This window comes from Littorina saxatilis, linkage group LG12 (genome assembly GCF_037325665.1).
Source record: "Littorina saxatilis isolate snail1 linkage group LG12, US_GU_Lsax_2.0, whole genome shotgun sequence".
Classification (NCBI taxonomy): Eukaryota; Metazoa; Mollusca; class Gastropoda; order Littorinimorpha; family Littorinidae; genus Littorina; species Littorina saxatilis.
In genome coordinates, this window is record NC_090256.1 from 42,108,983 (window position 1) to 42,136,293 (window position 27,311).

General features: G+C 43.6%; 1 protein-coding gene across 2 annotated transcripts in view; it reads right to left on the bottom strand.

Annotated features, from left to right (window-relative positions):
* LOC138981980 (uncharacterized) overlaps positions 1-25,240 on the bottom strand; it is a 275,745-nt gene extending 250,505 nt beyond the window's left edge. For both annotated transcript variants that reach the window (XM_070355180.1, XM_070355179.1), the window contains exons 1-4: positions 24,619-25,240; positions 2,903-3,016; positions 1,284-1,522; positions 40-178 (exon numbers count right to left, since the gene is read on the bottom strand). In XM_070355180.1, coding sequence (XP_070211281.1) covers positions 40-178; positions 1,284-1,522; positions 2,903-3,016; positions 24,619-24,694 — 568 coding nt within the window. In that variant the 5' untranslated portion in view covers positions 24,695-25,240. The remainder of the gene's footprint in view (positions 1-39; positions 179-1,283; positions 1,523-2,902; positions 3,017-24,618) is intronic.
* Positions 25,241-27,311: the final 2,071 nt, after the last annotated feature.

Genomic DNA, 27,311 nt, shown 5'->3' on the forward strand with positions numbered 1-27,311 from the left:
TATTTAATTAATTCATTTATTCTTGATAGCTGTACTCACGCGCGCTACAGCCGAGAAGTTCCAAGCGAAAGCAGGGCCTGGTGGTGAAGTTGCCCACTTGGACTCGAACCCTGCGCACCGTGAGCTCCTGACCCAGGTCCAGCTGGTAGACACCCGCAGTGTAGTTGGCCGTGAACTCCTGCACACAGGGTAGCGGCAAGTTACAGTTTAATTTTTTCCTCTAAATACGGGTGGTGCGCCTAATGCGCTGTACCGCCTTGTAGGCCGACAAATACGTTTAAAACAATTCTTTCAAGGGATGTTCATTATAACACCGTATCTGTTGCTACTAACGGCAACACCCCACCCCAGCCCTAGCCCTTCCTCCTTTTTTCACTTCTTCGCTTTTTCCATGTTCTTCACTGTTCATTTACACATATGGCTACAGGAAGAATTTTTACATTTGGATGATCACATTCTTTACACGTGAAAGGAACAACATTAAAAGACCTAACTTGAATTTTTACTGAACTGTCCAACCATCCAAACTGTGAAGAAAACGACGATGGAATCCGCCATCTACACTTCTGACAGAATGACCGACGCAAGGACCCGAGGGTTACAAGTCCAGCTCTCTTCAAACTAAGCCACCAGCCCCCCTCAACAATGACCATAATTATATGAAAGATACAGGGTGGTGCCGTAAGTATTCCTATCGGATGACGTTGATAAAGAGCAGTATGTTTGGATTGCTCAAATACAAAAATAATATAAAATAAAGATTTTACTCGCCTCAGGCTTTCAAACTGTTGATATTGAGTTGCATGTTCTTTGCTCCTTATAACTGACTATAATCAGCAAGAATGTGTATACATGCTTGCAGGTACTGAGTGTTATTCATCGTGAAACTCACATGTGTATCGTTGGCCAGGCCGCGGTACTGAGTGAGAGCTACCAGGCCCCTAAAATAGCGACCATATATATAAAAGATACGAGTACATGCTTGCAGGCACTGAGTCAGTGAGTGTTTTCTGTCGTGAAACTCACATCCGTATCGTTGGCAGGGCCCCGCTACGGAGTGAGAGCTACCAGCCCCCCCCCTCACCCCCCCATCCTAAAAATGACCATATATGAAAGATAGGAGTACATGCTTGCAGGCACTGAATGTTTTCCGTCGTGAAATTCACATCTGTATCGTTGGCTGGGCCGCGGTACTGAGTGAGAGCTACAACGTACCAGGCCCCTAAAATAGCGACCATATTATGAAAGAAACATGCGATGATTTTTTCAGTCGTGACACTCACATCTGTATCGTTGGCCGGGCCGCGGTAGGGAGTGAGAAGGCCAGGCGGGGAGTCAGCGAGCTCCAGGAAGACGGAGAAGGTGTCCAGGGTGGGCGAGTCTTCTCCGTCAGCCAGCACGCCGTCCTGAACCACTGGCACTTGCAACAGCAGGGCGGTGACGTTGGATGGACGGGGCAGTCGCACCTCCAGCCATTCCCCCGCTGCGGCCACTGCCGGGCACCATGCACCGATCAGCTGGTCTGAAAACACATGTATATAATGGTAACTATGTGTTTTAAGGCCTCCAACCAAAGCCGAGGTTATCTGGTCTAAAAACACATGCATACGGTGAGGACTACTCTTGTGTTTTAAAGACAAACGACATCAATAAAAACAACAACAACCGAACACATCGAGAACGATACTTGTCTCGGTGACTTCAACATATCAGTAGTAGAAACGTAACCGTAAGGTCACCGTCAGGCTGTGCATATATCGGTATCGTATATCTTTAAGGTCTCAGAAAATCTGGTCTCAAGACACATGGCCTCCACAAATCATAAAAACTCTGGTCTTAAAACATAATGCATATATTAGTAATCCTGTGTTTTAAGGTCTCCAACAAATCTGAAGAAATCTGGTCTGAAAACACTTGTATATATTAATTCTCTTGTTTTTTTTTATGGCCTCCACAAATCTGTGAAAATTTTTTCTGAAAACACATGCATACACCGGTACTCATGTGTTTTAAGGCCTCCACAAATCTGAGATAATATGGTCTGAAAAAGGAGGGAGTCTTACAAAAGTGGAGGTAAATTTACAGAGGTTATGAAAGGAAAGAAAAATATGAGAAAACATGGTCTTTTAAGCGAGAAGTTTTAAGACAGGGGGTATTAAAAAAGGAATTGGGGTGGGTTTGGGACAGAGTTCGGTGGGTCGGGGAGGTTATGGGTTGCGAGAGACAGGGAGATACAGTTTCTTTTGATATTTACTTTTTGTACAGACATGGTTAAGTCTTCCATTCACGCCATCATCTACAGAAATGCAGTGAAAGAATCACCCGGAATTGTAAGCGGTACTTGTGAATATGCAACTTAATCGCTTGCAGTAAAAGGAATTTAAATCACGCCCTCCTGCTGTGATTAAAAACAAGGTTACACCTTTTTTTTCTTCATGCAACACCCACTCAGAAATGAGAAAACATACCCGCCCGAGTATCAGGTTTCCTGAACAGTGTATTCAGCAAATTATCCCAGACACAGACAGACAGACAGACAGACAGACAGACAGACAGACAGACCACACACACACACACACACACACACACACACACACACACGCACACACACACACACACACACACACACATCACATACAAGAAAACAAAGACGGGCTTAAGGGGCGAGGGCGGGTTGGGGGTGAGGGGGATGAGGGAGGTGAGTGAGGCTGGGAGGATTGGTTCAAAAAGAAGAAGGGGAAATACGAACTGACAAACACACAGACTTACACACATACAAACAGAGAGAAATGCATGTGAAGATAAACAGACAGGTTTGCGGACGGACGGATGGATGGACAGATAGACAGTCAGCTAGACAGAAAGACGAACAGACAGACAGAACGACAACAGTAATACGCACCCGTGCAACAGTTGAACCGTGCGAACGAAAGCTGCAGTTCTTGGGCGGTAGACGATGCCTGCAATTGCTGCAAGCTGACAGTTCCATTGGCCACGCCCAAAGGTGAGCTGCAGTCTGAAAACGGCAGCAAAACATTACCACTAAGCGCTGAATTAAAAACGATTTAAGTTTATTACATCTAAATTACTGTTATTATTAAACTCCTTTCGTCTCGCTATTCACGTACGCCCGTGAAAAAGTCAGCAAGAAATCCCCACCGAGCGCTGAATCAAAAACGGTTTTCAGTTTATTACATATGAATCACTGTTATGAAAAAACTCTTTTCTTCCTGTTTATCACGTACATGACACGAGAGATTAGTCTTCGTGTCGTTAATTATAATGTAATCATGCGCAATTCTTCCGCCGCCGCAACTATGCAAAGTCATTCATGCTACTTTTGAAAGAGAGTTGAAAGCAATTTGAATGCGTATATGATACTTCTTATATATACAAAAAGGTTAGTATTTACAGGGGTGGGGCCGCGCTGTTTGGGAAAGGGAAAAACAAGAGACAGACAAAGAGAGAGAGAGAGAGAGAGAGAGAGAGAGAGAGAGAGAGAGAGAGAGAGAGAGAGAGAGAAAGAGAGAGAGAGAGAAAGAGAGAAAACGAGAGAGAGAGAGACAAAGAGAGAGAGAGAGAGAGAGAGAGAGAGAGAGAGAGAGAGAGAGAGAGAGAGAGAGAGAGAGAGAGAGTGAGAGAGAGAGAGAGAGCCAATGAACGAACGAGCGAACGAAAGATCGAACGAACGAACGAAAGAACGAACGAACGAACTTTGTTTTTACAAGGATAAAGGTTTAAGGCACATTGCCGCGTCAAACAACCTGTCCTTAAACAAATACTAAACATATTATATCCACTAAAGAACCAGACCAATGGAACGAATTGATAGATGAAAAATGCTAAATGCAACCAATATAAAATGAAAGCAAAAATTAATGCGGAGAAAGTTAAAGAGACCACAACAAAGAAGAGAGGTAATGAAAAATAAAAACCACAAAAAAACCGCACACACGACTAACAAGCAAAGAAACAGACAACAAACAAGACATAGGAAATCAAATGGAAAGGTATTTAGATGAGAGAAAAGAAAACAAAATAGAGAGAAAAAAATCAGAAAAAGTAAAAAGTTGTAAAAAGGGTACATAGAAATAACATAGAGAGAGAGAAACGCACTCAGACAGAAACAGAGAGAGAGAGAGAAACACAGTGTTTTCGTGTCATATTATGTTCGTAGGCTCGCTTCTACAACGATGTACACGTACTATGCCCTATAACCAAGCGAGGCATGTAAGTCCGCATCTGAATGCCTGCTTAGCCTAAGTGACTATAAAGATTAAATTGCAATGAAAAGATTCATCGGAAGTTTGGGGTACGAAGAGCGTCACGGCCAGTAATAGCTCAAAGTATTTACAGTGGAACCCCCCCCCCCCCCCCCCAGTTTAAGACTCCTTCCCTTTAAGACCTTTTTGCAGATTTCCGTTCATGACCTCTGTAAATGTACCTCCGCTTCAAGACTTCCTCTCTTTCAAGACCTTTTTTTTCCTTCAGAATTTTGGTTCATACCCTCTGCAAATTTACAGCCAGTGTAGTTTTCCCTCCTTTGTTAAGACCCGATTTCTCAGATTTATTGAGGTCGTAAAAAGGGGTTCATCTGTATCGCGATGTAGGTGAGATTTGTGTGTGTGTGTGTGTGTATGTGTGAGGGGGTGGGGGTGGGGTGGATGGGGGGGCGAGTTGTCAACAAGGCCGGTTAAACAGACCACTCATGTCCCCTACTAGGATGGGCATGTTTTTCTCAATCACGCCTCGCCGAATACCAAAGGTTAACGGTCAGGTAAGCTTCTGTTCACAAACTATTTTTTTCCACTCACGATTAAAGGTGTGGTCTGCAGGTTTTTTTCTCTGCGCGTTTATCGAAACGTACACACGTTAAAGAGACAGTGTTCCTCGTGAAAACAGTTCGGGTCATTCATTGAGACGTGCGCAGGCTTTCACATCAGACAAGGCCACCCTTTCACTTAAACACATGCCACAACTCGACACGGCCTGGATGCTTTCTGTGCAAACATGGCGTTTATTTCAATTATAAAAATAGATTTTTTTTAAAGCCAACTCTAATCAAGAAGCAGTCGGCATGTATACAAAAAAAAAAAAAAAAAAAAAAAAAAAAAAATAAAAAAAAAGGAAGAGGAAGAGTGGGGAGGGGGAGAGAAGGGAGGGCCAGATCTCAGACGGATTGTGCCTTTAAGTTCATAAGATGTGTACACCATGGCTGCGCTGCATGCTTGTAAAATACATGAACCCGTTTAGATGCGCCACACCCCCGACCACCTGAGGTGTCATTCTACCCGGACACCAACCCCCACGCAGAATACTCGACTTCGTTACCTTACATCCAGACATGTCTTCGTTTATCAGTCTATCTATTTTTTTTATGAGCTGAATCTCTTTTCGTCAGTCATTTTAATCTGCGGTTTCGGATTTCCGATGCTTGTTTACTGCTCGCCGTGGCGTTTCAATGCGCAGTGAGTAGTCCTAGTCTTCTTACATTACGAAAAAGGCTGATATAAAAAAATTAGATAAAGTAAACAATAACAGAAGTAAAGATGTATCTAGTTTGCTCAAACTGCATGCGCTTCGCCCCACTCTCCCCTTTAACTCACATTGACATTAGACGAGATCGCAAAACATGATTATATATACTTGTACTGGAGGAATACCCGGCTTCGCCGGGGTGAATCGCGAGACAGAGACAGACAGCGTGGCGGTTCACCACAATCACCTTTGAAGGCGAAGTCCTCTCAAACGGGATTGAGAATTTTTAGAGCTTATTTCTAAGCCCTATATTATCTGTTATGGCTTCTCAAATGCCAGAACATACAGACAGACAAAAGCCGCCAGACCCCATCACAAACAGAACTCTACAATCCACAGGTGTTGCCTCCACACATACACACACACACACACACACACACACACACACACACACACAGACACACACACACAGAAGCCGTATATATCTTATCTATCTATATATATATATAAATATATAGAGATAGATGACAGTGGATTTTTCGATAAATAGATTCGACCTTTGCACTTTTACAGTGAGGACAACTTACGGGTACATGCAAGGAAAGACCGCAACTTCTAAGGCGAACAACTCTGCAGAGTCTGCTGTGAAGGGCGACGGTAGTCTCCCTGTCACACTCGACCCCCTTTGAATGAACTTTGTCCCCAAAGTTCCAAACTATGGACCCGCCAAGCTTAGGTCCCTCCCAGGTGGAATGGGAACAGCACGAAAATGATTCAGTGGCCTGAACATTTCATGTCGAGTCCCATCGCAGTCGACGACACCAAATGTAACCGAGTGCCGAAACACCACAATCACCTTTGAAGGCAAAGTCCACTCAAACGGGATTGAGAATAAATGTTATGGCTTTTCGAAGGAAGGCCTGAACATACAGACACGTTAAAATTAATATTAAAAGTCCTACGGTTTTGAGCCATTAAGGACTTGAGTGTTTGTCCGCTTTCAAAAAGAGGAAAGAAAGAAACAAAAAATAAGGAGAGGAGGGCAGGGGGTGGGGTTGAGTTGATAATGCTCTGTGGAATTTGTTAAAATGAAAAGTAGTTAAGATGTTTCTTGGTAAGAATTATAAGTCTGTATTCTATATCTTGAATAACGGGTTTGTAAAATGATTTTTTTTAATTTCAAATCGAGTTAAAAAGTGGAACCTTTCAGGATCACCAATAAAACCAAATAGATGAGCAAGTAAGAGGAACACGAACAATAAATCTCAAAACTTTTTACAAATAAAAGGATTAAGATGTAAGCCACGAAGGCCGTGGTAATAAAAACAATATGTACAGTTTGGCGACTAGTGGGCCTTGGGTGAGGATATGTTGTCTAGAAGGTAGTCGCTGGAATCAGGAGGGATGGCGGGAGCCACTCGACCTCAAACTGAAACACGCTGATGTGATAATCTGGGCTTAGTTATACCCACAGCCCCATGTCCGAGTCCCTGACCAGTCGGCACAGCAGCAAGCTGTGTGACCAGCCTAGAGAACTGCTACTGCGCAGATAATCCTGGGGACTCAGACCATGGAGCTGCATATGGTCATATAAGGTTTTAAAGGTAATTCTATTTGTAGCGCATGGAGCGAAAATGTGTTGAAATGAATAGGGTTCTCCACAATGGCAGGACTTGTTAAAGATATGGAAGCGGCAGCCGCCGGCACGGAGGCGTCTGAAGATAGTGAGGAGGTTTGTTGGGAGATCGGGGTGTAGATCGTTCATATCAATGGGTTGATAGGACAGAGATGTTACGTACTGACTTCGAATGAGTTTACGGATTTTACTGTAGAACTCGGTTACTGAGTAGCCGATGTTAGTGTTAGCTGGGCTAGATTCTGCCGCTTCTTTGGCAGCGACATCCGCCAGTTCATTTCCCCGGACCCCTACGTGAGAGGGGACCCAGAGAAATGATACGGATGTGCCGGATGAGATTAACACCAAAGCCGCCAGACCACATCACAAACAGAACTCTACAACCCACAGGTGTTGCCCACACACACTCACAAACACACACACACACACACACAGAAGCCGTATATATATATGTTTATCTATATCTATAAATATATAGGGATAGATGACAGTGTATTTTTCGCGTGGCTATAAATTGATTCGACCTTTTCACTTTTACACTAAGGACAACTTACGGGTGCAAGGAAAGCGTTCTGGACAGTGCAGTGACATTCTAAAAATAGTAACGTAGTAACGGGAATATGGATTGACGCCACACGAAGGAAGGGAGGTAAACGCTGAAAACACTGGAGAAGATAAGGAAGAGTTACTGGAAATGGATCCAGAGAAAAACCTAAAAATCGGTTCAGCGCTGCGCGCTGAGAGCACGTGTTGAAATATCTCATCGATGAGGTTGTGTCCGGGATGTAGCTGAATACGGCCTCCAAATTTGAAAAAAGATCGATCGAGAACTTTGGCTTGGCATCGCGGACACACACACACACAGACAGACAGACAGACAGACACAAGTCGGATATATATAATGCATGGACATTAGTGCAGATAATGAATTGCCCGCAACGAACATTGTGTTTGTGGGAGGTTCATTGTGCACGTACACACACTGGCGTGCGCGAGCGCCCACACAAACAAGCATGCATATATATACACAGACGGAGAGACAGACAGGCAGACAGCCAGCCAGACAGCCAGACAGCCAGCCGGCCTGCCAGCAAGCCAGGCAGCCAGCCAGACACACACACACACACACACACACACATACACACGCAAATGCACTGTCCTCTTCCACCACCCTCACCAGGGCCGGACTACCGGGGGGTGGGGGGGGGTTATGGGGGTTATGGGGGTTGCGCACCCCCCCCTAGCCTAAACATGTACCTCACTTATTTAAAACATTTTTTATCATTGTTTATTTTATGCCGTTTCATGCAAGGAGCGACCATTTTCCTATCTCAGAATATGACCTACCCATCAGCTTCAGGGGGCTTCGCCCCCTGACCCCCACAAGGGGCTCGATCTGCCCCTTGATCCCGCCAGGGGGAACATCCCCCTGGACCACCACTGGCAAAAAAAACACCTCCTCTTAGCCTAGTCCGGCCCTGCTCACAACAACCTCTCCCCTAAAGACACTTATACAACTCCAGGCTACATCACCAGAGTCTTCTTAATTGCTGGAAGAAAATGACAGAATCTGACTTTTGGATCGAAAAAAAAGCACGTTCAAGGACAAGGTAAAGCAGAATGGCAAAATGTATCTTGAACTTGGACTTCTCTTCAGCCTCTGCAGAGTTGTGTCTTCGGAGAGATATGATCTTCCGCGTATTTCAGACAACCAGGGTAAGTGTTCTGATTTATAGACTATTGTGCACTTTTCTTAGAGGCTTATAATGCTTTCGCCTATCCACGACCGAATAATATCTCCCCACCCCAATACCCACCCCACCTTTTCCCGACACTCAACGTTGGGAATGATGAAAGTACATCTGAGGAATGAATCAAACATTCATGTTTAGTTACGGTCAAAGGAGTGGCCCACATATACCTCGAGTTCATTTGCTGATTTAATATCTCATTGAAGAGAAGGACAAAAAAGCCATTGCTGTTTCGATCTAGCTGATCTGTAAATCTTGAGGTCGATTACGTTGAGCCGGTAACAATTAAAAAAAGCTTTCCCCAAGATTTGCTTTTCGACAACAAAAAATTACATCAAACAATCTCCTTCATTGACGTACATAAGGTGTGTGCAGAAGTTTATTGGCGGTAAATAACGAAATGGCGTGGGTGTTATCTGTCAGTGTTCAGTTACGATGGAATTGTTACACTGGGCTCCACATTTTGGGAGGATTTTATTTGCTCTGAAAGAAGATTTATATCTGTGCAGTGAAACATGCACTTCAAACTGTTAACCTTGTCACCGAAGACAAATGGTGTTCAGCAGAAAAGGTGCACATCAAATAACATCAGAAGATAAAAAGTAAACTTTTTAAGGCGTGCCCAAGACTTTGTTCACCCCACTGTTTGTTTAAGATAGAGCGTTACTGATTCATAACAGAGATACGAACAGTCGTATATTGTTCCATGACCCGGGTAGAGACACAGACAAGTACCTTATTGTCAGCGGACATTTAAGTTCAAACTTTATTGTTAATGTCTATCATTAGTCACCTGGAAACTTGGGTCAGGCAGGATAAAAGAAATGTTCATAAACATTTTTCATAAGACAGCTCTGAGGTCGTATGTACGAACCTTTTTAAAGACCTACGACGGCAACCTATCTATTTAAAAAAAATTCAAACTGGATCTTTATCGATGCATCAATGGTTATTCTTATTGTATTTAAACGAAGCAAAAATATTATTGCCACACATTTCGTACCCCAACTAAAACATTCCCTCCCGTGTCATTTTATTCTAACTTTCTATGCCATTAATGATTTTTTCAGTGAATAGGTATCTTAAGTTTTTGGCACGACGATTTTGGGGGTACCCTTGTTTGAGGGGCGGTCACGTGACCCCAGTGAAAGAAATCTTTGATCCGAAAAGTGTGCCAGATAACCAAGTAAAGTGCCTTTAAGTGCACAGAAAGTTTGCATGAAATGACACGGGAATCCATAATGTACTTTCAGTTGGGGGTACAGAAGTTGTTGCAATAATGTGTGTACATATTTAGTTCAAGCGGATCCTGAGGCACGTCGAATAAACACGGTGCTGGTTCTGCGGACGATTATTCCTGGGACGGAAAATCTTTGCATGCGGTTGATTTCGGGAGAACAACTCCCATTCTGAACGTTTCTCCATGGAAGATTAGTCTGGTTGACTTTTGAATACAAGAAGTCTTGGTTTTGAACAAAATAAGCAAATTTTGCTGCGATTTCTAAAGTGATAAATCAAAACACATAGGAAAGGTAGGTCATTAGAACGTTTATTACTGACAAAACAAAACGTTACATTTACTAGTACGTCTTTGTTTGTTTGCTTAACGCCCAGTCGACCACGAAGAGCCATATCAGGGCGGTGCTGCTTTGACATTTAACGTGCGCCACACACAAGACAGAAGTCGCAGCACAGGCTTCGTGTCTCACCCAGTCACATTATTCTGACACCGGACCAACCAGTCCTAGCACTAACCCCATAATGCCAGACGCCAGGCGGAGCAGCCATACTAGTACGTCGACCCAACGTCTTTGAAGTAGACAGACAAACACTTATGAAACAGATAAAGAACTTATCTCAAGATTGTCTGGCTACCATTCTTGTGTTTTGATACTGAATTTTAGAACATTAGAAGTCTATCTGAATTTGGATTTGGATTATTTTACGAATTTGATAATTCATCAACGCCTATCACAATAAAAGTGATTTTGTTTTTAAAGCATTATGATGATACAAAAATAGCGCGCATATATTTTGAAAGCGATAATACGTCGTCTTCACAGCGAATTTAATGCTTGAAATCTTTTTACATCTTGGGTGGAGCGCATAAATCAAATGTATTACATTATTTATATGCTTTAAAACTTGAATTTATGCACAGATATTGCAGTTGCAAGTGTGTAACAGAAATGTGCGTGACCGTGATAGTATGAGTGTGTGTGTGTGTGTGTGTGTGTGTGTGTGTGTGTGTGTGTGTGCGTGCGTGCGTGAGTGCGTGTGTGCATGTGTGTGTGTGTGTGTGCGTCCGCGCGCGCACGTGTGTGTGTGAGTGTGTTTGTGTGTGTGTTCATGTGTGTGTGTGTGTGTGTGTGTTCGCGCGTGAGTGTGTGTGTGTGTGTGTGTTTGTGTGTGCGCGCGTGCGTGCGTACGTGCGTACGTGCGTACGTGCGTGCGTGTGTGCGTGCGTGCTTGTATTTGTATGTGAATGCGTATGATGTGCGTGCTTCTGTGTGTTTGTGTGTGTTCAGTTGTGTGTGCGTGCGACCATGTGTGTGTGTCAGCATGCACCTTTAAGTATGTTGGCCATATACCATCCCAGACACATGACGCATAAAACACTCGCAAGGACAGACTGACAAACACAAACACACGTGCGCGTTCAGGTGCACGCCGAGGCCGAGACTGAGCTAAAGTCTTGAGCCAGACAAAGGCTAAATAGCAAGCAAACCACAATTAATACTGCTGGATTATCACTTGAATGAAACAGGTAGGTATCAGTATCAGGGTCTCTTTCACAACTTCACTCCTGCCACACAGTTTATCACCTGTCTCTTTACAACCTGTCTACTTTACAGGTACAGCCGCCAGACTTTGGCACATAGAGAGCATTGACACGCCCTGCCCACGCAAAGCGGGCAGAAACGGGTACCATTGTTGAAAGACACTGTCCTTTCCGCGTGAAAAAGAAATGGAATTGAACATTTTATTTGAATCAACAAAATACGCGAGTGTTCTTGAATTAAGTGTATTTTGCTAGCACATTAAGAAAGAATTGTGATTATTTTCCCATGTCTAAAAGTCTGTCTTCTTTACCCATTTGTGGATAGTATTTTTTATATCAATTCTTTATCAACTTAATGATATTTGATAATAAAGAGTTGTGTCTGGTTATTGTTTTGTTGGTTTTTGGTTTGTTGTTGCTGTTGACCTAATTCATGTAACCTTAAATGTTTAAAAACAAAAAGAAAGAAAAAAAAGTCGTCTTGCCTTGCCTTATCTTTGTCTTGCCTTGCCTGATTCGGGTCGAACTGTCCAGGCTTTTTCCTGGGATAGGAACATCCCTCCACTTGAACCCATAACAGAGTTCAACAACTTGACTGTTTCTAATGAGGAGTGGACAATTTTGGATGAATACATTTCGCTGATTGACAATATTGTCAGTTATAGTCTGGCTGAGGGGCAGGTGGTGGACGTTTTTTCAAGTTCTTTTATTAATTAAAAAATATCAAAATCAAAAAACAAGAAAGGTAGGTTGTTGGAACGTTTGTTATTGACAACATTATGTTGTCAATAACAAACGTTCCAACAACCTACCTTTCTTGTTTTTTATTCTGAATTTTGGAACGTTGGCAGTCTCTTTGTTTTTGGCTTTAAAAAAATATCAAAGCAACGTTTTAGCAGTGCTTCGGAAGAAACTTTTTTTCTGGACGATTAGTACTATCTTTTGTTAAAATGACTTGTGTCCAGCTTTCCCAGCTGGATGCCTCTGCGCGTGATTTAATTTACAAGGGTAGAGTAGCATTTAACCTTTTTAGACACAAGGTAATAGCGTACTAATCGTCCCGAAAAAAGCTTCTTCTTACGCACTATATTATAGCTGTTTTGAATTTTTTAAATAATAAAAAAAAACGTCCTCCCCCGGCCCCTCAAACAGGATTTACATAAGTAGTTCATGCAAAAACACATCTCCCACCTTGCACAAAAAGAAGCTGGGCAGTTGATTGTTGGTATGCGTCCAAGTTGAGGGGTGGTCTAATTGAATGTAAAAGCCTGGACAGATCTGGGGTGGTAAATCGCATCGTTTACATGGCAAGGAGTGCGCCTTTAAAGGTGGGGTGGGGGGTGGGGGCACTCCGCACATCATAATTGCAGCCGTGGGCGTGAGCAAGGTAGACGAGAAGCCTTACTTTGCCCACCATTGTCACGCTTTCATATATTGAGGCGTTTGCGGTTTAGATATTAGATACGCGCACAATAAAGGTGCAAGATATTGACATAATACAATGGAACCCTTCTTTTTAGCCTCCCAAATATCTGAGAAAATTGGGTTTCTTAATCCGCTAGTTTTAAAATAGAGGTTAAATTGATAGAGGCTATAAACAGAAGATGTGAACAATCAAGGTATCAAGTCTTACATTTTGGGGGGGGGGGGGGAGGGTCTTAAGGGTGGTGGGGGTTGGTGGGGGTCGTGCTGGTTCTACTGTATATCAAGGGTTTGTGACCTAAAAAGGGCGTATTTCCCTTAATAGATCTTTAACATGTGAAAGAGTATTCGTCGTGAACGCTGTGTGGTCGATGTGTGTGTGTGTGTGCGTGTGTGTGTGAGTGTGTGTGTGTGTGTGTGTGCGTTTATATAGATATATGTGTGTGTGTGTGTGTGTGTGTGTGTGCGTGTGTGTGTGTGTGTGTGTGTGTGTGTGTGTGTGTGTGTGTGTGTGTGTGTGTGAACAGAATTGGTTGGGAAAGGGGGGGGGGGTCTTACCTTCAATAGTATATGTAACGGCTTATGCTTATGCTTGGGAAAAAAGAGTGAAACTTTCCACAAATTACCCTTCTTCCCACTTTTAGGAAACTGATTCACAGATGACAGAGCAGCATTTCAAATTCTTATCGTTCTATTTCTTCGCTAATGTCAAAGAAGCCGTTGTCATAGCACAAAAAAAACCACCTAGCGCACAGCCCGAGTTATGAAACGTGACCTTGACTGGGGAGGCGTGATAGCATACCATTCTTCAGAACGGATCAACACCTTTAATCAGCTGGCTCAACACCGCTGGTTAGTTCAAGACCTGACTGACCAACAGTCTCCACGGGTTACTCAAATTTGCCGCACGGATATCCCCCAAATCTCTAACTCGCGATAACAGTACAGCATGAAAGTTAATATCGAGATTCTTTAATCAAAACCGGTTCTCTTTATTGATACAGTTGTCTATAATTGTCTTTCGGGAACACATATTTTGACACCCTAACCCCCTGCCCCCCGGCTTTACTTCCCCCCTCCCGTACCGGTGCTATGGTAAGTGTTTGGTAAGAGAAAAGTAAGACAAGCGATGTGTGTACAGTTTACAATGCAATGGTGTGCAAAAAGGTTCTGGCTCTACGTTCAAATAAAAAGGAGGCACACATTTCTCTCTCTCCAGTGAATGTATGTCTTAGCTTTTGTGTGTGTGTGTGTGTGTGTGTGTGTGTGTGTGTGTGTGGGGGTGTGTGTGTGTGTGTGTGTGTGTGTGTGCGTGCGTGCGTGTGTGTGTGTGTGTGTTTTCCAGACACATATTTTCTCCATTGAACAAATCATCGCCTAGGAGTGATAAATAAAATGGTGGCTTAGCGTACAAGAACAAGAACCAGAACCAGAATTTATTTCGCCATATAGCATAACAGCCATTAGAAAAAGTCATACAAGAATGAAAAGGTCATACATTGATAAAGCATTATTGAAGCACCTGTCAGAATCTTCTATTCACTGAAATGTTTTCTTTTCAAGTGACGTTTCGCATGACTGGTGTGAATGTCGACAGAAAGAATGCAACAGACAATATCTCACATTGAAATGGTTTGGACTCGAGACGCGGTATCAAGAAAATATCATTTTGTAGAGAAAACTCATTAACTGGCATATGCAAAGGCGTTTTGAATGTCTGCTGTCATGGGAAATGCAGGCTTTTTTCGAATATGAGAATTTATTGTAACAGAAAAGGGAGGGGGAAGCAAGAATGTCTGGGTATGGTTATGGAAACACAAAAAGGAAAGGTGAAGCTAAGTATTTGTTTCTATTCATAGAGGCAGTGTTTTATAAAAGCATGAAAGGGTGGTGCCAAGCAGTAGCAGGGCCCATTAAGCGCGTCCCTGCGTCCTAAACGCACTAGAAGCCGAAAACACGTACTAGAAATGTGTAGAGGGGGTCCCAGGACGCACTAAAATTTCAATGAGGGGGTCCTGGGAAGCCCTTAATTCCCTTTATCGTGCGTACTGTAGATACTATTGCAGACTGCAATCGTCAGCTATTACGTACTTGAGGTACAGCTTTCAGATTTTGCAAGCACCGATGTCAATTTCACGCGAGGGAAATCGGAAAGGAGGTTGAAACCGATGCAACAGTATATGTGTGTGTGTGTGTGTGTGTGTGTGTGTGTGTGTGTGTGTGTGTGTGTGTGTGTGTGTGTGCCATGTCCACCTAGAATATGTCAATGATAAAGACACTTCACAGTAAACGATGCGTGACCACAATGTTTTATGAGTACAACGGGACTTTTCGGCTTTTGGACTTTTGGAACCCTCAACAATTCTGCAATGGGGGTCCATGGACCCTCTAGAAACTGAAAGTGGTGGTCCCCGGACCCTCTTGGAGGGGCGTCTGTGGGGAGTCCTGAGTAGTACAAGATCAAATGAACAGCTCTAACGGCATTCCCCTGCGGTTAACCCCCCGGTCAAATCCCTCCATTCAGGCCCATACCCAGTCCACCGGTCAAGGTTCTTTCAAAAGTCCCCTACCCCTGCTTTTCGGTCACGCTTTGCTGTGCAAACAAGCGGTGCAGGGAGCGGCCAGGGAGGGCCGCAAAACAACACTCACTTAGATGACTTTAGCGGAGGATTGAAGTGGGCTAGAAAAGTGCCCAGGCGACTGACAGCTTGTGAAAGTGTACATAAGAGAGTAACACCGGGTTAGTGAATTGGAAGTGACCCTCAACTGAACGTGCATGCAAATTAAGAGCGCTGACCGGGCGGGGATGTAGCTCAGTCGGTAGCGCGCTGGATTTGTTATCCTGTCCAGGCTCAGTTTGGTCTATGGACAGATTGAAACCTATACGCCGCTTTATTACATAAAGGCGGCGTAAAAAGAGAAATACGCACCTGTGTTCTAACTTCTCTTGACCACCGCCCATTTAGACCTGGGTGTCAAAGTTGACTAGTCAGTTACCCCAGCAAACGTAAGAATACATTGGCCGCTACAAATGAGGCGGCTACGGAAGTGGCCGGACAGACAAACAGAACTCAAAGGAAACCGAATCACCACCACCATGCGTGTCTTCGTGTTTTCCAAGCCCTGAGACTTTCGCTGTGAACTTGGGATCTTTTTCGTGCGCATGTGTGCATACGGGGGGTGTTCGGACACCGAAAAGAGTCTGCAGAAAGTTGACTCCGAGAAATAAATCTCTCGCCGAACGTGGGGTTCGAACTCACGCTGATAGCGACCAACTGGATACAAAATCAGCGAGCTACCAACTGAGCTACTTCCCCGCCCTTCCCCCACCCCCTCCCCACCCCTCCATCCCCCTCCCCACCCCAAGCTAACAAGCAGGAAGGCAGCAAAACAAACCCCTAATAACATTAATTCACCACAGCGAGACGACGAAAGCTAACAAGTCAACGCTGGAATCAACCGGTTAAATAACGCAATTAATAGGGAGACGGAGACTTCATGATTTCCAGCGATCTTAGTCTGAGCCAATCCTGTTTTTCTTCCAGTTTAATCCTGTCTGATAGCATTCATCCGACCTCATAATTGGCTCCAGAATGTCAGTCCACCAATTTACCTCACAATTTGAGGAACAAACGACGCGTAAAGAGTACATAGCAAACACACAAAGTAGGCATTATCATGTTTCGCCAATTTGAATGTAATACGCGGAAAAGTGTCAAGTTTGTTAGAATCATGTTTGTTGAAAATCGGAAGTGACGCGTACTCAAAAAGTGTGGCGTATCTTAACCGAAATCAGTGGCAACGAAACAAAGTTAGTTCCTTGCTCATCTTATTAATCAACATAGTTGTGCGGAGAACACTCAACGTCGATGATAGCTTTGCACTTGCTCCGTTTCGTGAAAGTACTGACGAATTCTTTAAACGCCGGATAGCTCCCCCGTCGAGTGCTAACGAGATAATCAACTATGTAACACAAGCCCTTGTCATCTCACCCCACTGACTCGGATAGACCATGTAAGCAAAAGCGACGTCACAAACTCTGCTGCCTTTGATTCTTCTCGTTGTGTAGGTTGGCATCACTTGGCTGCGCTCGCACAAAAAGCCACGTACAATACAAAGCGAAGGGTGGATATATGTAGGGGCCTATATATGTATACTGGAAACACGATATTTTTCAACATCTGCTGTTTTGTTGAAATTAACAGGTCAAGACGTTCAAGTCAGCAGAAAGCGTGGGAAACCATGTCATTCGACTCATCAAAATTTGTTTGACTAAATGAACAATTTTTTTTGAATTTTATTTTAGGAGAGGGAGGGGGAGGGCGGTTACGTGCGTGAGTACATGCGTACTGGCGTGCGTGAGTGATTATGTGCATGCATGCGTGTGCGCGTGCGTTCTTGACAGGGAATTGTGTTAACTGATATGGCCAGTTAGCGTCGTTGCGCATGTCTAAATTGAAAGAAACACCCCTTTCAAAATGGTGCTCTGATTTCAAGAATGGCAAAAGTAGGCGTGAGATTTCAGAGGGAGGCAATCAGAAGTGATCTTTATGGTGATTCCACTGAATATAGAGGAATGCATGCATTCACAAAACTAAGCGCATATGAGCGACAAGAAATCAGATCTTGAGAACATTTTGTTACCGTAAAACGCCCACTGTTTTAAGACCGTACAGTTATGCGCTGGAGGAGAATTGTGAAAAGAAAAGAAATGGAAAAAGTGAGCAAACACACCAAACCTAACAAGACGGGACGTTGTCATACTATCAGTCCCCTCACCAACGCTCCAACCACATAAACTCGTGACCGGTACATACCTTGCATATCATATATCACGCCGGATAATAGAGTCTATCACACAATACGTGTGCCAACCCAAGGACCTTTTTGTCGCAGCTTAGGGCCTACATTCGACTATCGCTTACTTTTCCTTCTTTGTCGTGGGTCTTATATATCCTTCTATCTTATCTTCGTGACCACCAACACACCCCTCTTTAGCTACTTCCCAACCCTCACTTTTATTCATTGGGCGAAGGAGACTTGGCGAAGTGTACTTCACGGAGCTCACTGCACGAAGCTTTGGTACTGCATTTTTGGTAAAAAGACTTCGCGAAGTCTTCGCGAAGTCAACTCCGGACTCAGTTAACGAAAATCTGTAACTCCAGGCCCTATCGCATATCCCCCAAAGGACAAAAATACTGTCACCAGACATTTTTCCCGCAACGCAGAAACTGCACGTCCAGACGTAAGGAGAGACCGGCACGGTTGGCCTAGTGGTAAGGCGTCCGCCCCGTGATCGGGAGGTCGTGGGTTCGAACCCCGGCCGGGTCATACCTAAGACTTTAAAATTGGTAATCTAGTGGCTGCTCCGCCTGGCGTCTGGCATTATGGGGTTAGTGCTAGGACTGGTTGGTCCGGTGTCAGAATAATGTGACTGGGTGAGACATGAAGCCTGTGCTGCGACTTCTGTCTTGTGTGTGGCGCACGTTATATGTCAAAGCAGCACCGCCCTGATATGGCCCTTTTTGGTCGGCTGGGCGTTAAGCAAAAAAAAACCAAAAAAAACGTAAGGAGAGTACGAGGTAAAAGGTAAAGCAGGAGGTATGGGTATCAGCTTTGGTTTAAACAATGTTTATTCATATTTTACATGTTCAGGAAATGTACATCGACATAAGGTGAAAACAACAACCAGCCTACGGCTTATGGTGGTGTCTTCAAACACATTTACAAGAAGAACATGGCAGACAGTCAAGCCCTTACACAGTAAGCAAAAAGGTATCAGCTTTCAGACTAATGACAATATACACCAAGAAAATTGGTTGATTAAAATCAACATGGCCGAAGCAATGTTTTCGTAAAAGAAGCGGTATTGTACGGGCACATGTTGAATTTGGGTTACATGTGTTGCAGAGTAGTTGAAAATCCGTAGGCATAAAAACATGAAAAGAAGAGTGATAGGTCCCTGTTGAGAATATAGTCAAGTGGATAAATTGATTACTTATGTTTCACACTAGTTTTGCTGTTACAGAGAGGAGACGGTTTGGCGGTCATGGGTTGTAGGTTATGCAACTTTAAGAGCAAGGCGCATGGTGCATGTTCTTGTGATCGTTTTTGATGAAAGCGTCATGAAGAGGGTGTTACAAATACAATGTAAATTTTATTTTTGATGTTTGGTCTTCGTTGTGGTGGTTGTAAGATTGTGATGTGCTTAACCAACGAGATACAATGCTATTTGGGACTTGGTAATAATTGGTTGCCGGTATGGACGATATGCTGTGCTGTTACGGTTTGAGATTGTTAAAACTTCTCTCGAAGAACAAAATGGGTTCGGTGGATTTGTCAGTCTGTCTGTCACATGTTGAAGGGCCCCATACGGGTTGAAAGAGATAAGCTACTGTCGTGTTTTTTCCAAACCTAGTGCACTACCATTCTCACCAAATAAGTTACTTCTGTTTTGTTCCGTTTTTTTCCAATTGACACCATGTATGACAGACTAGATGATTACCCGCTTCGCCGGGTACCGGTTTCGCCGGGAAGAAGTAGAGCCAAATACCAGGCTGCGCCTGGGACCCGGCTTTGCCGGGTGTACGCCGGCTTCGCCGGCGCACGAAGGAAAGGAAATAAACGCGCAAAACACTGGAGACCTTCTAAAAATAGTAACGTGCAGTGACCTTCTAAAAATAGTAACGGAATGGGAATATCCGCGCGCCATACGAAGGAAGGGAGGTAAACGCTGAAAACAGTGGAGAAGATAAGGAAGAGTTACTGGTAGTGGATCCAGACAAAAAACACAAAATCGGTTCAGCGCTGCGCGCTGAGATCACGTGTTGAAATATCTCATCGACCAGGTTGTGTCCCGGGTGTACCTGGATATGGCCACCAAATTTGAAACAGATCCATCGAGAACCTTGGCCGCGCATCGCGAACAGACACACACACAGACACAAGTCGTATATATATATATATATATATAGATGAAACAGAAAGAGCCTGTTGTGAAAATGCACAAATTAGGAGGAAAAAAAACGAAACAAAACAAAAGTAACTGATCTCATGAGAACGGCAAACAACGACACATGTTCACCGCCCTCAACTAATTGAAGAAAGAGGGGTTGAGCACGACCCCTCAATAAATAGTAGAGTACATAGTGCAATTTCATGTTGGCATCTTTTCCACTGAAAGCTATAACCCAAAGACTGAAGACCAAAGTGCTTTACCCCACTTCTGACCCGAATCACCCCCCTCCTGCTAGGTACACGTGCACTCAAGTTAACCTCTGCTTTGACCTGTGTGCCAGGAGTCGGATGGGAGAGAGAGAGAGAGAGAGAGAGAGAGAGAGAGAGAGAGAGAGAGAGAGAGAGAGAGCGATCGAGAGCGAGACACACACACACACATAGACAGAAACAGACATAGAAAGACAGAAGCGGGGAGACTCAGAGGGAGACACAGACAAAGACATACATACAGAGAGAGAGAGAGAAAGAGAGAGAGAGAGAGAGAGAGAGAGAGAGAGAGAGAGAGAGAGAGAGAGAGAGAGAGAGAGAGAGAGAAAACTGTAACTGATCTCGTGAGAACGGTAACAAAACGAGACATATGTCACCTCTCCGAATGCATTGCAATAGATGACCGCTCCTGCGGCCATCAATAAACGCCACGGAACGTTCTGGCTGTCTGAGAATACCTTCAATGGATCAGCAAGCACAGACTCTATTGCTGGCGGAGTCATTGGCCCCAGACAAGAGATATAATTATAAAGTACATCGATCGTATAAACCAACGGACCTTTCGTACTTTCGAAAGAAAAACAAGTCGCGCAATGCGATATGAAAAAAATAGTCAACTTGTCGGCCTAAACAACAACACTGAATTGAACAAGATGGCCGGCTAACTGAGATGGCGCCGAATGTACACGGGGGACCTAATAGATTATGTATATATTATTGAATTCAGAAAATAATCAAGAGTACAATGCAATCATTGTTGAGTGTCTTTTTGCAATTTAAACTTAAAACAACATTTTAATTGAAAAATTAGTTATTTACTTTTGAAGCTTCCAAGCTGAAGAGCAATCCCATAGTTCGGACAGGGTGCAAGAATGTTTGCCCAACTAATGGTTGTGAGATGCGCCCGTAGCGTGTTAGTTGCTTGTCACCTCAAACGCTCAAATGACAGAAAGAATGTTTGACCAAAATTTAAATCAATTTGATAGCAAAATGCGGCCGCCACCATGCCGCCTCTATTTTTTTTAAAGCCAGATATGACGTCATCAAATGTGTCTACAAATAGAGAAAAGCGTCCCGGGAAGAATGCACATAATTGACTCTCTCTCTGTCTCTGTCTGTCTCTGTCTGTCTCTCTGTGTCTCTGTCTATTTCTGTCTGTTTGTCTCTCTCTCTCTGTCTCTTCCTCTATCTCCCCCCCCTCCTCTTGTTAAAAATGAAAATACGTTTTATGTACGTTAACCGCTGATTGTATTGCTATGCTTGCATTGTTGTAATCGTAATTGTGTATGTTGATTATTGTAGAACGTGTTTATAAGCACAATTCGTGTTATGATTCTATATTTTATTTTTGTGAAACGATTGTCCATAACCAAAAAGGAATAAAACATGCTCAAACCAAACAGTCGTTTTGGACACTCCTATAGGCTACATAGCTCTCGAGTTTTTCACCTTCACGGGCCATTAAGAGAAGTTTACCGTCTGTGAAATTGATCGTAACCAGCCATTCATGCTCCAAGTACATGTACTACCCAGTAGGTCTACTCTATTTCTGTTTGCAATACACTAAGTAGAAATTCACGACAGGCAGAGTAATGGCTGTTAAATATGCACTGTCGGATGCAACGCCTGTGATTGCGGTCTTGATTGAATAACGATGTCGGGGATATGCCCGCAGCAGGCATCAACTTTATGGACTGCCTGACATGATAAATGGCTCGATTTTAAGTCCTCTGCATTGCGACAGCGTATGTGCGAGCACTCCTGTGTTGTTTTTACGCCTTTGAGACAGACATCCTCTTGTAAAGTATTTTCTCCCCCATACGCATACCATTATCACCTCAAACTTATGATAAAGAAACGTTTCGTTAGACTCGTCTTCTCTTTTGTGAGGCCACAAAAATCGAAAGAAGTGTTGACATTGGAGCGAATTGTTTGAGATAAGCGGCCTCTTTCTTATACTCCTACCCGCTACCTGAAGTGAAGAAATTAATCACTTCAGATTCATGATAAACAACAGTTTCGTTGGACTTATCTTCTCTCTAGTTAGGCCACACACAATCGAGACAAGTGTTGATATTGCAGCTCATGTTTTTCATGAGCGAATTGTTTGAGATAAGCATCCTCTTGTGAAGTATCCCCCCCCCCCTCTTTCGTATACTCCTACGCGTAACTGCTACCTAAAGAGAACTAATCACTTCAAAGTTATGACAAAGACACGTTTTATTGAACTTATCTTCTATTTTGTAAGGTTACACAACTCGAAAGGAGCGTTGAGTTTGTAGGTCATGGGTTTTGATGAGCGACATGATTTACAAGTACATTCAAATATGGTAGAGATACACAGCGACACAGAGCAAACAACGAGAAGGCTCGATCCTGACCTTTTGGGTAGAAGAAAACGTTGTAAACATTCTGCGGTTTAAAGCATAACTTGATTCCATTTCCCCTTAAAAAAAGAAGAAGAAGAAGAAGAAGAAGGAAAAAACAATAAACTGTCCATGCCCTGCTTGTCTTTACTGTTTGACATACTTTTTAGATTGAGTATTTTCTTATACAGGGGCCATACATGAGGGCCGGTACTTCACAGTTGTCCAGACAAATACCAAAGTCAAATTTTTTTTTAAATCAGAAGCGACAAAATTCAGCAATTTTTGCGTTCAAGAAGAAAAACTTCTTGTGTGCTTTCCATTTTACGCCATTCCAACCGAGACAGTTTTGAGGGGTTCCGCGACAAAAAGCGCCGGCGCTATGCAAAAACGAAGCTTAGCTTTCAAAGCAAAAATTCAGGATATCATGGGTTCATTTACATGTACTAGAGGTACTTCAAGCAACATTATTGTAATTTGAACATTCGTTCAGAAGTTATGCACCATTCCGCACATAATTCATAAAAAGAATCATTAGAGTGTCGAATTGCATCTAGTGCAACACGTTCAGAACTTTGCTTGTAGACAGAAATGTAATTGTTGCAAGTAACATATAAAGTTTTTTTGGAGTAAAATCACAATTTGGTAGTCATGGTAAAACAAAATACAAATGTGTAATGTTACATTGATGGCACGCGACAGCGACGATGACAGCTGTCACACATGACTTAGGCATCCCTGGCGGGGCAATCATCAATAATTTGTCGTTCCCGTTTGTGTGACCAGGACATGAACGTTTTTTTTTAAATTTTATAGTATCCAAATGACATTTAAACATAACCTGCAGCAATTATGAATCTGTATGCTTGAAAGGCTATGATTTCTATTTGTGTTTTTGAAAAGTGTGTCAACCGTCCAAAACAAGTGCCTTTCAGGGCACAGAAAGTTTGAATAAAATGACACGGAGTATGATATATTGTTTATGATTTTTCTTTAAGTGTGTCAACCATTCAAAACAAGTGCCTTTTAGGGAATAGTCATTTTGAATAAAATGGTATGGGTATGAATGTTTTAGTTGAAACATTAAGAACTACAATGTTTTTAGCCATGTGGGTTTTTTCCCGCAGGCAATATACGTATGTGACATGTACATTATGTGTCACGCATAAAATGCGGTGCAGCAAACAGTAAATACACTTGTACACAAGAACATTATGATAAGCTTGTGGCTCATATTGTTTGATAGAAGACCTGAACAGCGGTAGTTAACATTGTTACTGACATTTCTCTTTACAAAAACGCTGGTACATGTAGAAGGTTGTGAGAGTTTCTATCTAAAATCAGCCAAGCATGAAACAGTTTTTGATTATAACTCCGATAAACAATCTCAGCTTGACATTACGAGAGAAAGAAAAAAAAAACCCACCAAGAACGCTGAAGCGTGATTAACCATTCAGTCCAACACAGGAGCCAGACACACCGAAGTGAGAGAGGAGGAGAGAGAGAGAGAGAGTGTGTGAGTGTGTGAGTGTGTGTGTGTTTGTGTGTGTGTGTGTGTGTGTTTGTGTGTATGTGTGTGTGTGTTTATGTGTGTGTGTGTATTTATGTATGTATGTGTGTGTATGTGTGCATGTATGTGTGTGTATGTGTGTGTTTGTGTGTGTGTGTGTGTATGTGTGGGTGTGTATGTATGTGTGTGTGTATGTGTGTGTATGGATGTATGTGTGTGTGTGTGTGGGTGTGTGTCACTCTGTATGTTTGTGTGTGTGTATGTGTGTGTATGTGTATATGTGTGTGTGTGTGTGTGTGTGTGTGTGTGTGTGTGTGTGTGTGTGTGTGTGTGTGTGTGTCACTCTGTATGTTTGTGAGTGTGTATATGTGTGTGTGTGTGTTTGTGTGTTTGTGTGTGTGTTTAATTGGAGGGTCTTAAAAGTGGGGTTCCATTGTATCAGCCCTTACCTTGACCTTGGCCATCAGCAGCAGGCAGTGAGGTTCCCAGCACGAGGGCTAGGACCCAGACACACACGATCATCATGTCGTGCCCCTCCTCCAGCACACAGCTTCTTTGAGTCTGAGACTACCACCTCCTTGTTCTAGTCTCGGTTGGCTTCAGTCCACAAAAAGGGGCTTGACAAATCTTGGTACAAAAATCCACCTGCTCGAGACTTTCAGACAGTAACACAGATCGGTTTTTCTAACTTTTCGTAATCATTCACGATGAAATTGCACACACAAAAACAGGAGCCCTTGAAGAACAACGGAAAAAAATCCGCACAAAATGTGATACTATGGTTACGAAATCATGTCACAATTTTTTGTTTCTCCGAAATTATGTAACACGTTTTTTTGAGGTGTGCATCTACTCAAGTCCCCATGTTTCCAAACTCCACAATTTTGTGGTTTCTGTTGCTTGCAATAGAGACACAGTCCTCCCCTGTTAAAAACAGCACACTAGGGATGACCCTCGAGGACTGAAGAAAGTGACGGGAATCTGGTGCTGTCCCCTGAAATAGCAGTACAGAGCTGCTCAGATCAGACTGACGTACACGCAGGGTGGGGCGTGTGCAACACTGCTGCAGCAGTTCCCGAGGGCTTGACAGGAGTCCCTTGAAGCAAGCGATCTTGAAATCGGAATCCACCCTTATAAACCACGGCCCACACCCACACATGAGTCTGGCCCCATCGGGACACCGGCTTTACCTTTCTATCAACACGGGTACAGGGGTCGGGTGGGGGGGGGGGGGGTGACAGAAAGAGAGAGACATAGGGAGCAAGGAACCCAGCATTCCCTTCTTTCAACAAGTGTAGAGAGGTCGGGTAGGGGGGTGGGGGGTGACAGAAAGAGAGACAGGTATAGGAAGCAAGGCACCCGGCTTTCCCTTCTATCAACGAGGGTAGTGGGGTCGGATGGGGGGTGGGGTTGACAGAAAGAGAGAGAGAGAGAGAGAGAGAGAGAGAGAGAGAGAGAGAGAGAGAGAGAGAGAGAGAGAGAGAGAGAGGTATGGGGAGCGAATCGACAGGCAGTACAAGGGTATAGAAGAGTGGGGTGGGTGGGTGGGAGGGGGGGTGGGGTGGGGGTGTAGAAAGACAGGGCATAGGGAGCGAGGAGAAGGAGTACCGAGTTAACTGTCGTTCCGGGTAGCAAGCGTCAGACAAACCGGTATGCTGTAAGGGGGCGTGCGTCCGGCTTGTGTACTCCCCAGTCACAGGGGGACCCAAAACCCTAGTTATATACAGTGGACCCCCCCCCCCCCCCCCCTTTGAGACCCTCTAGATTCAAGACCCCCTCTCGTATCACCCCCCTCCAAACGCAACCACACACACACACACACACAAACACACACACACACACACACACACAGACACAGACACAGACAGACACAGACACACACATAGACACAGACAGACACAGACATAGACACAGACACAGACATAGACACACACATAGACACAGACACACAGAGACAGAGACAGAGACACACACACACACAAACACACACACACACATAAACACACACGCACACACACAGACACACACGCAGACACAGACACAGACACACACACACACACACACACACACACACACACACACACAACACACACAAACACGCACACAGACACACAGACAATCCGACGCACAGACAGACACACACACACACACACACGCACACACACACAGCGTATGGCTGCCTAAATGGTGGGGTAAAAAACGGTCATACACGTAAAATCCACTCGTGCAAAAAAAAAAAACCCACGAGTGTACGTGGGAGTTTCAGCCCACGAACGCAGAAGAAGAAGAAGAAGACCGGACTTTATGCAACTCCAGTGTTAATCTTTGAAGGCATGATTTCATCGACACAGTGGCGCGTGAAACGTCTGTAGTAGTTGTTTATTCCACGGTCTGATGGGCAAGACGATACAAAATAAAGTACACAAAGAAACCACAAACCCGAACCCAGCGCTGCCAATTCGTGTAAATGTCAACCCTCACCAGCACCAACGTATGTACTGTATATATAATGTATGTAAACTCTTACAATCTATGGTGACAAGCGAAACCCGATGATCTTTTTTGTGTTGCTGCGTTTTATCTTAAAGGTACGGGACCACTTTTTAATTTCTTGCTTCACTGATCATGTGATCTTTTACGCTGGAATTTAGGATCAATGAGTAAGGTTAAACATGCAAGGTAAAGTCTAATTAGAATAGACACACATGATCGAGTTTCCAGTTGATGGTAAGAGGCACAAAAACAACAATGGATTGAAAAATTGTATGAAGTGATTATTTTTTGGGACAACCATCTTTCTCCGTCTTTTTCTCATAATTTTTCTTTGAGATAAGAGTTTCAAGAAGAGACGTATTGGTTTCTTTTAAGTCGATATTGTTTTTCAATAAGCTGAAAAGCAATCAAATTTGCGAGCTTTTCAGCTTAATGAGAAACGACAGCGACTTAAAACAAACCAATACGTCTCTTCTTGACACTCTTAACCGAAGGAAAACTTCTGACATCAAAAGCGAAACAAAGTTCGAGGAGACGTCATAGCGCGAATAGTGACGTCACTTTCACATTCTGTCACTTCTGCATGTCTACCTTGGAACTGATACAGAATTTCAAGAACGTAGTTCTACTCGGTAACTTCGTCATATCA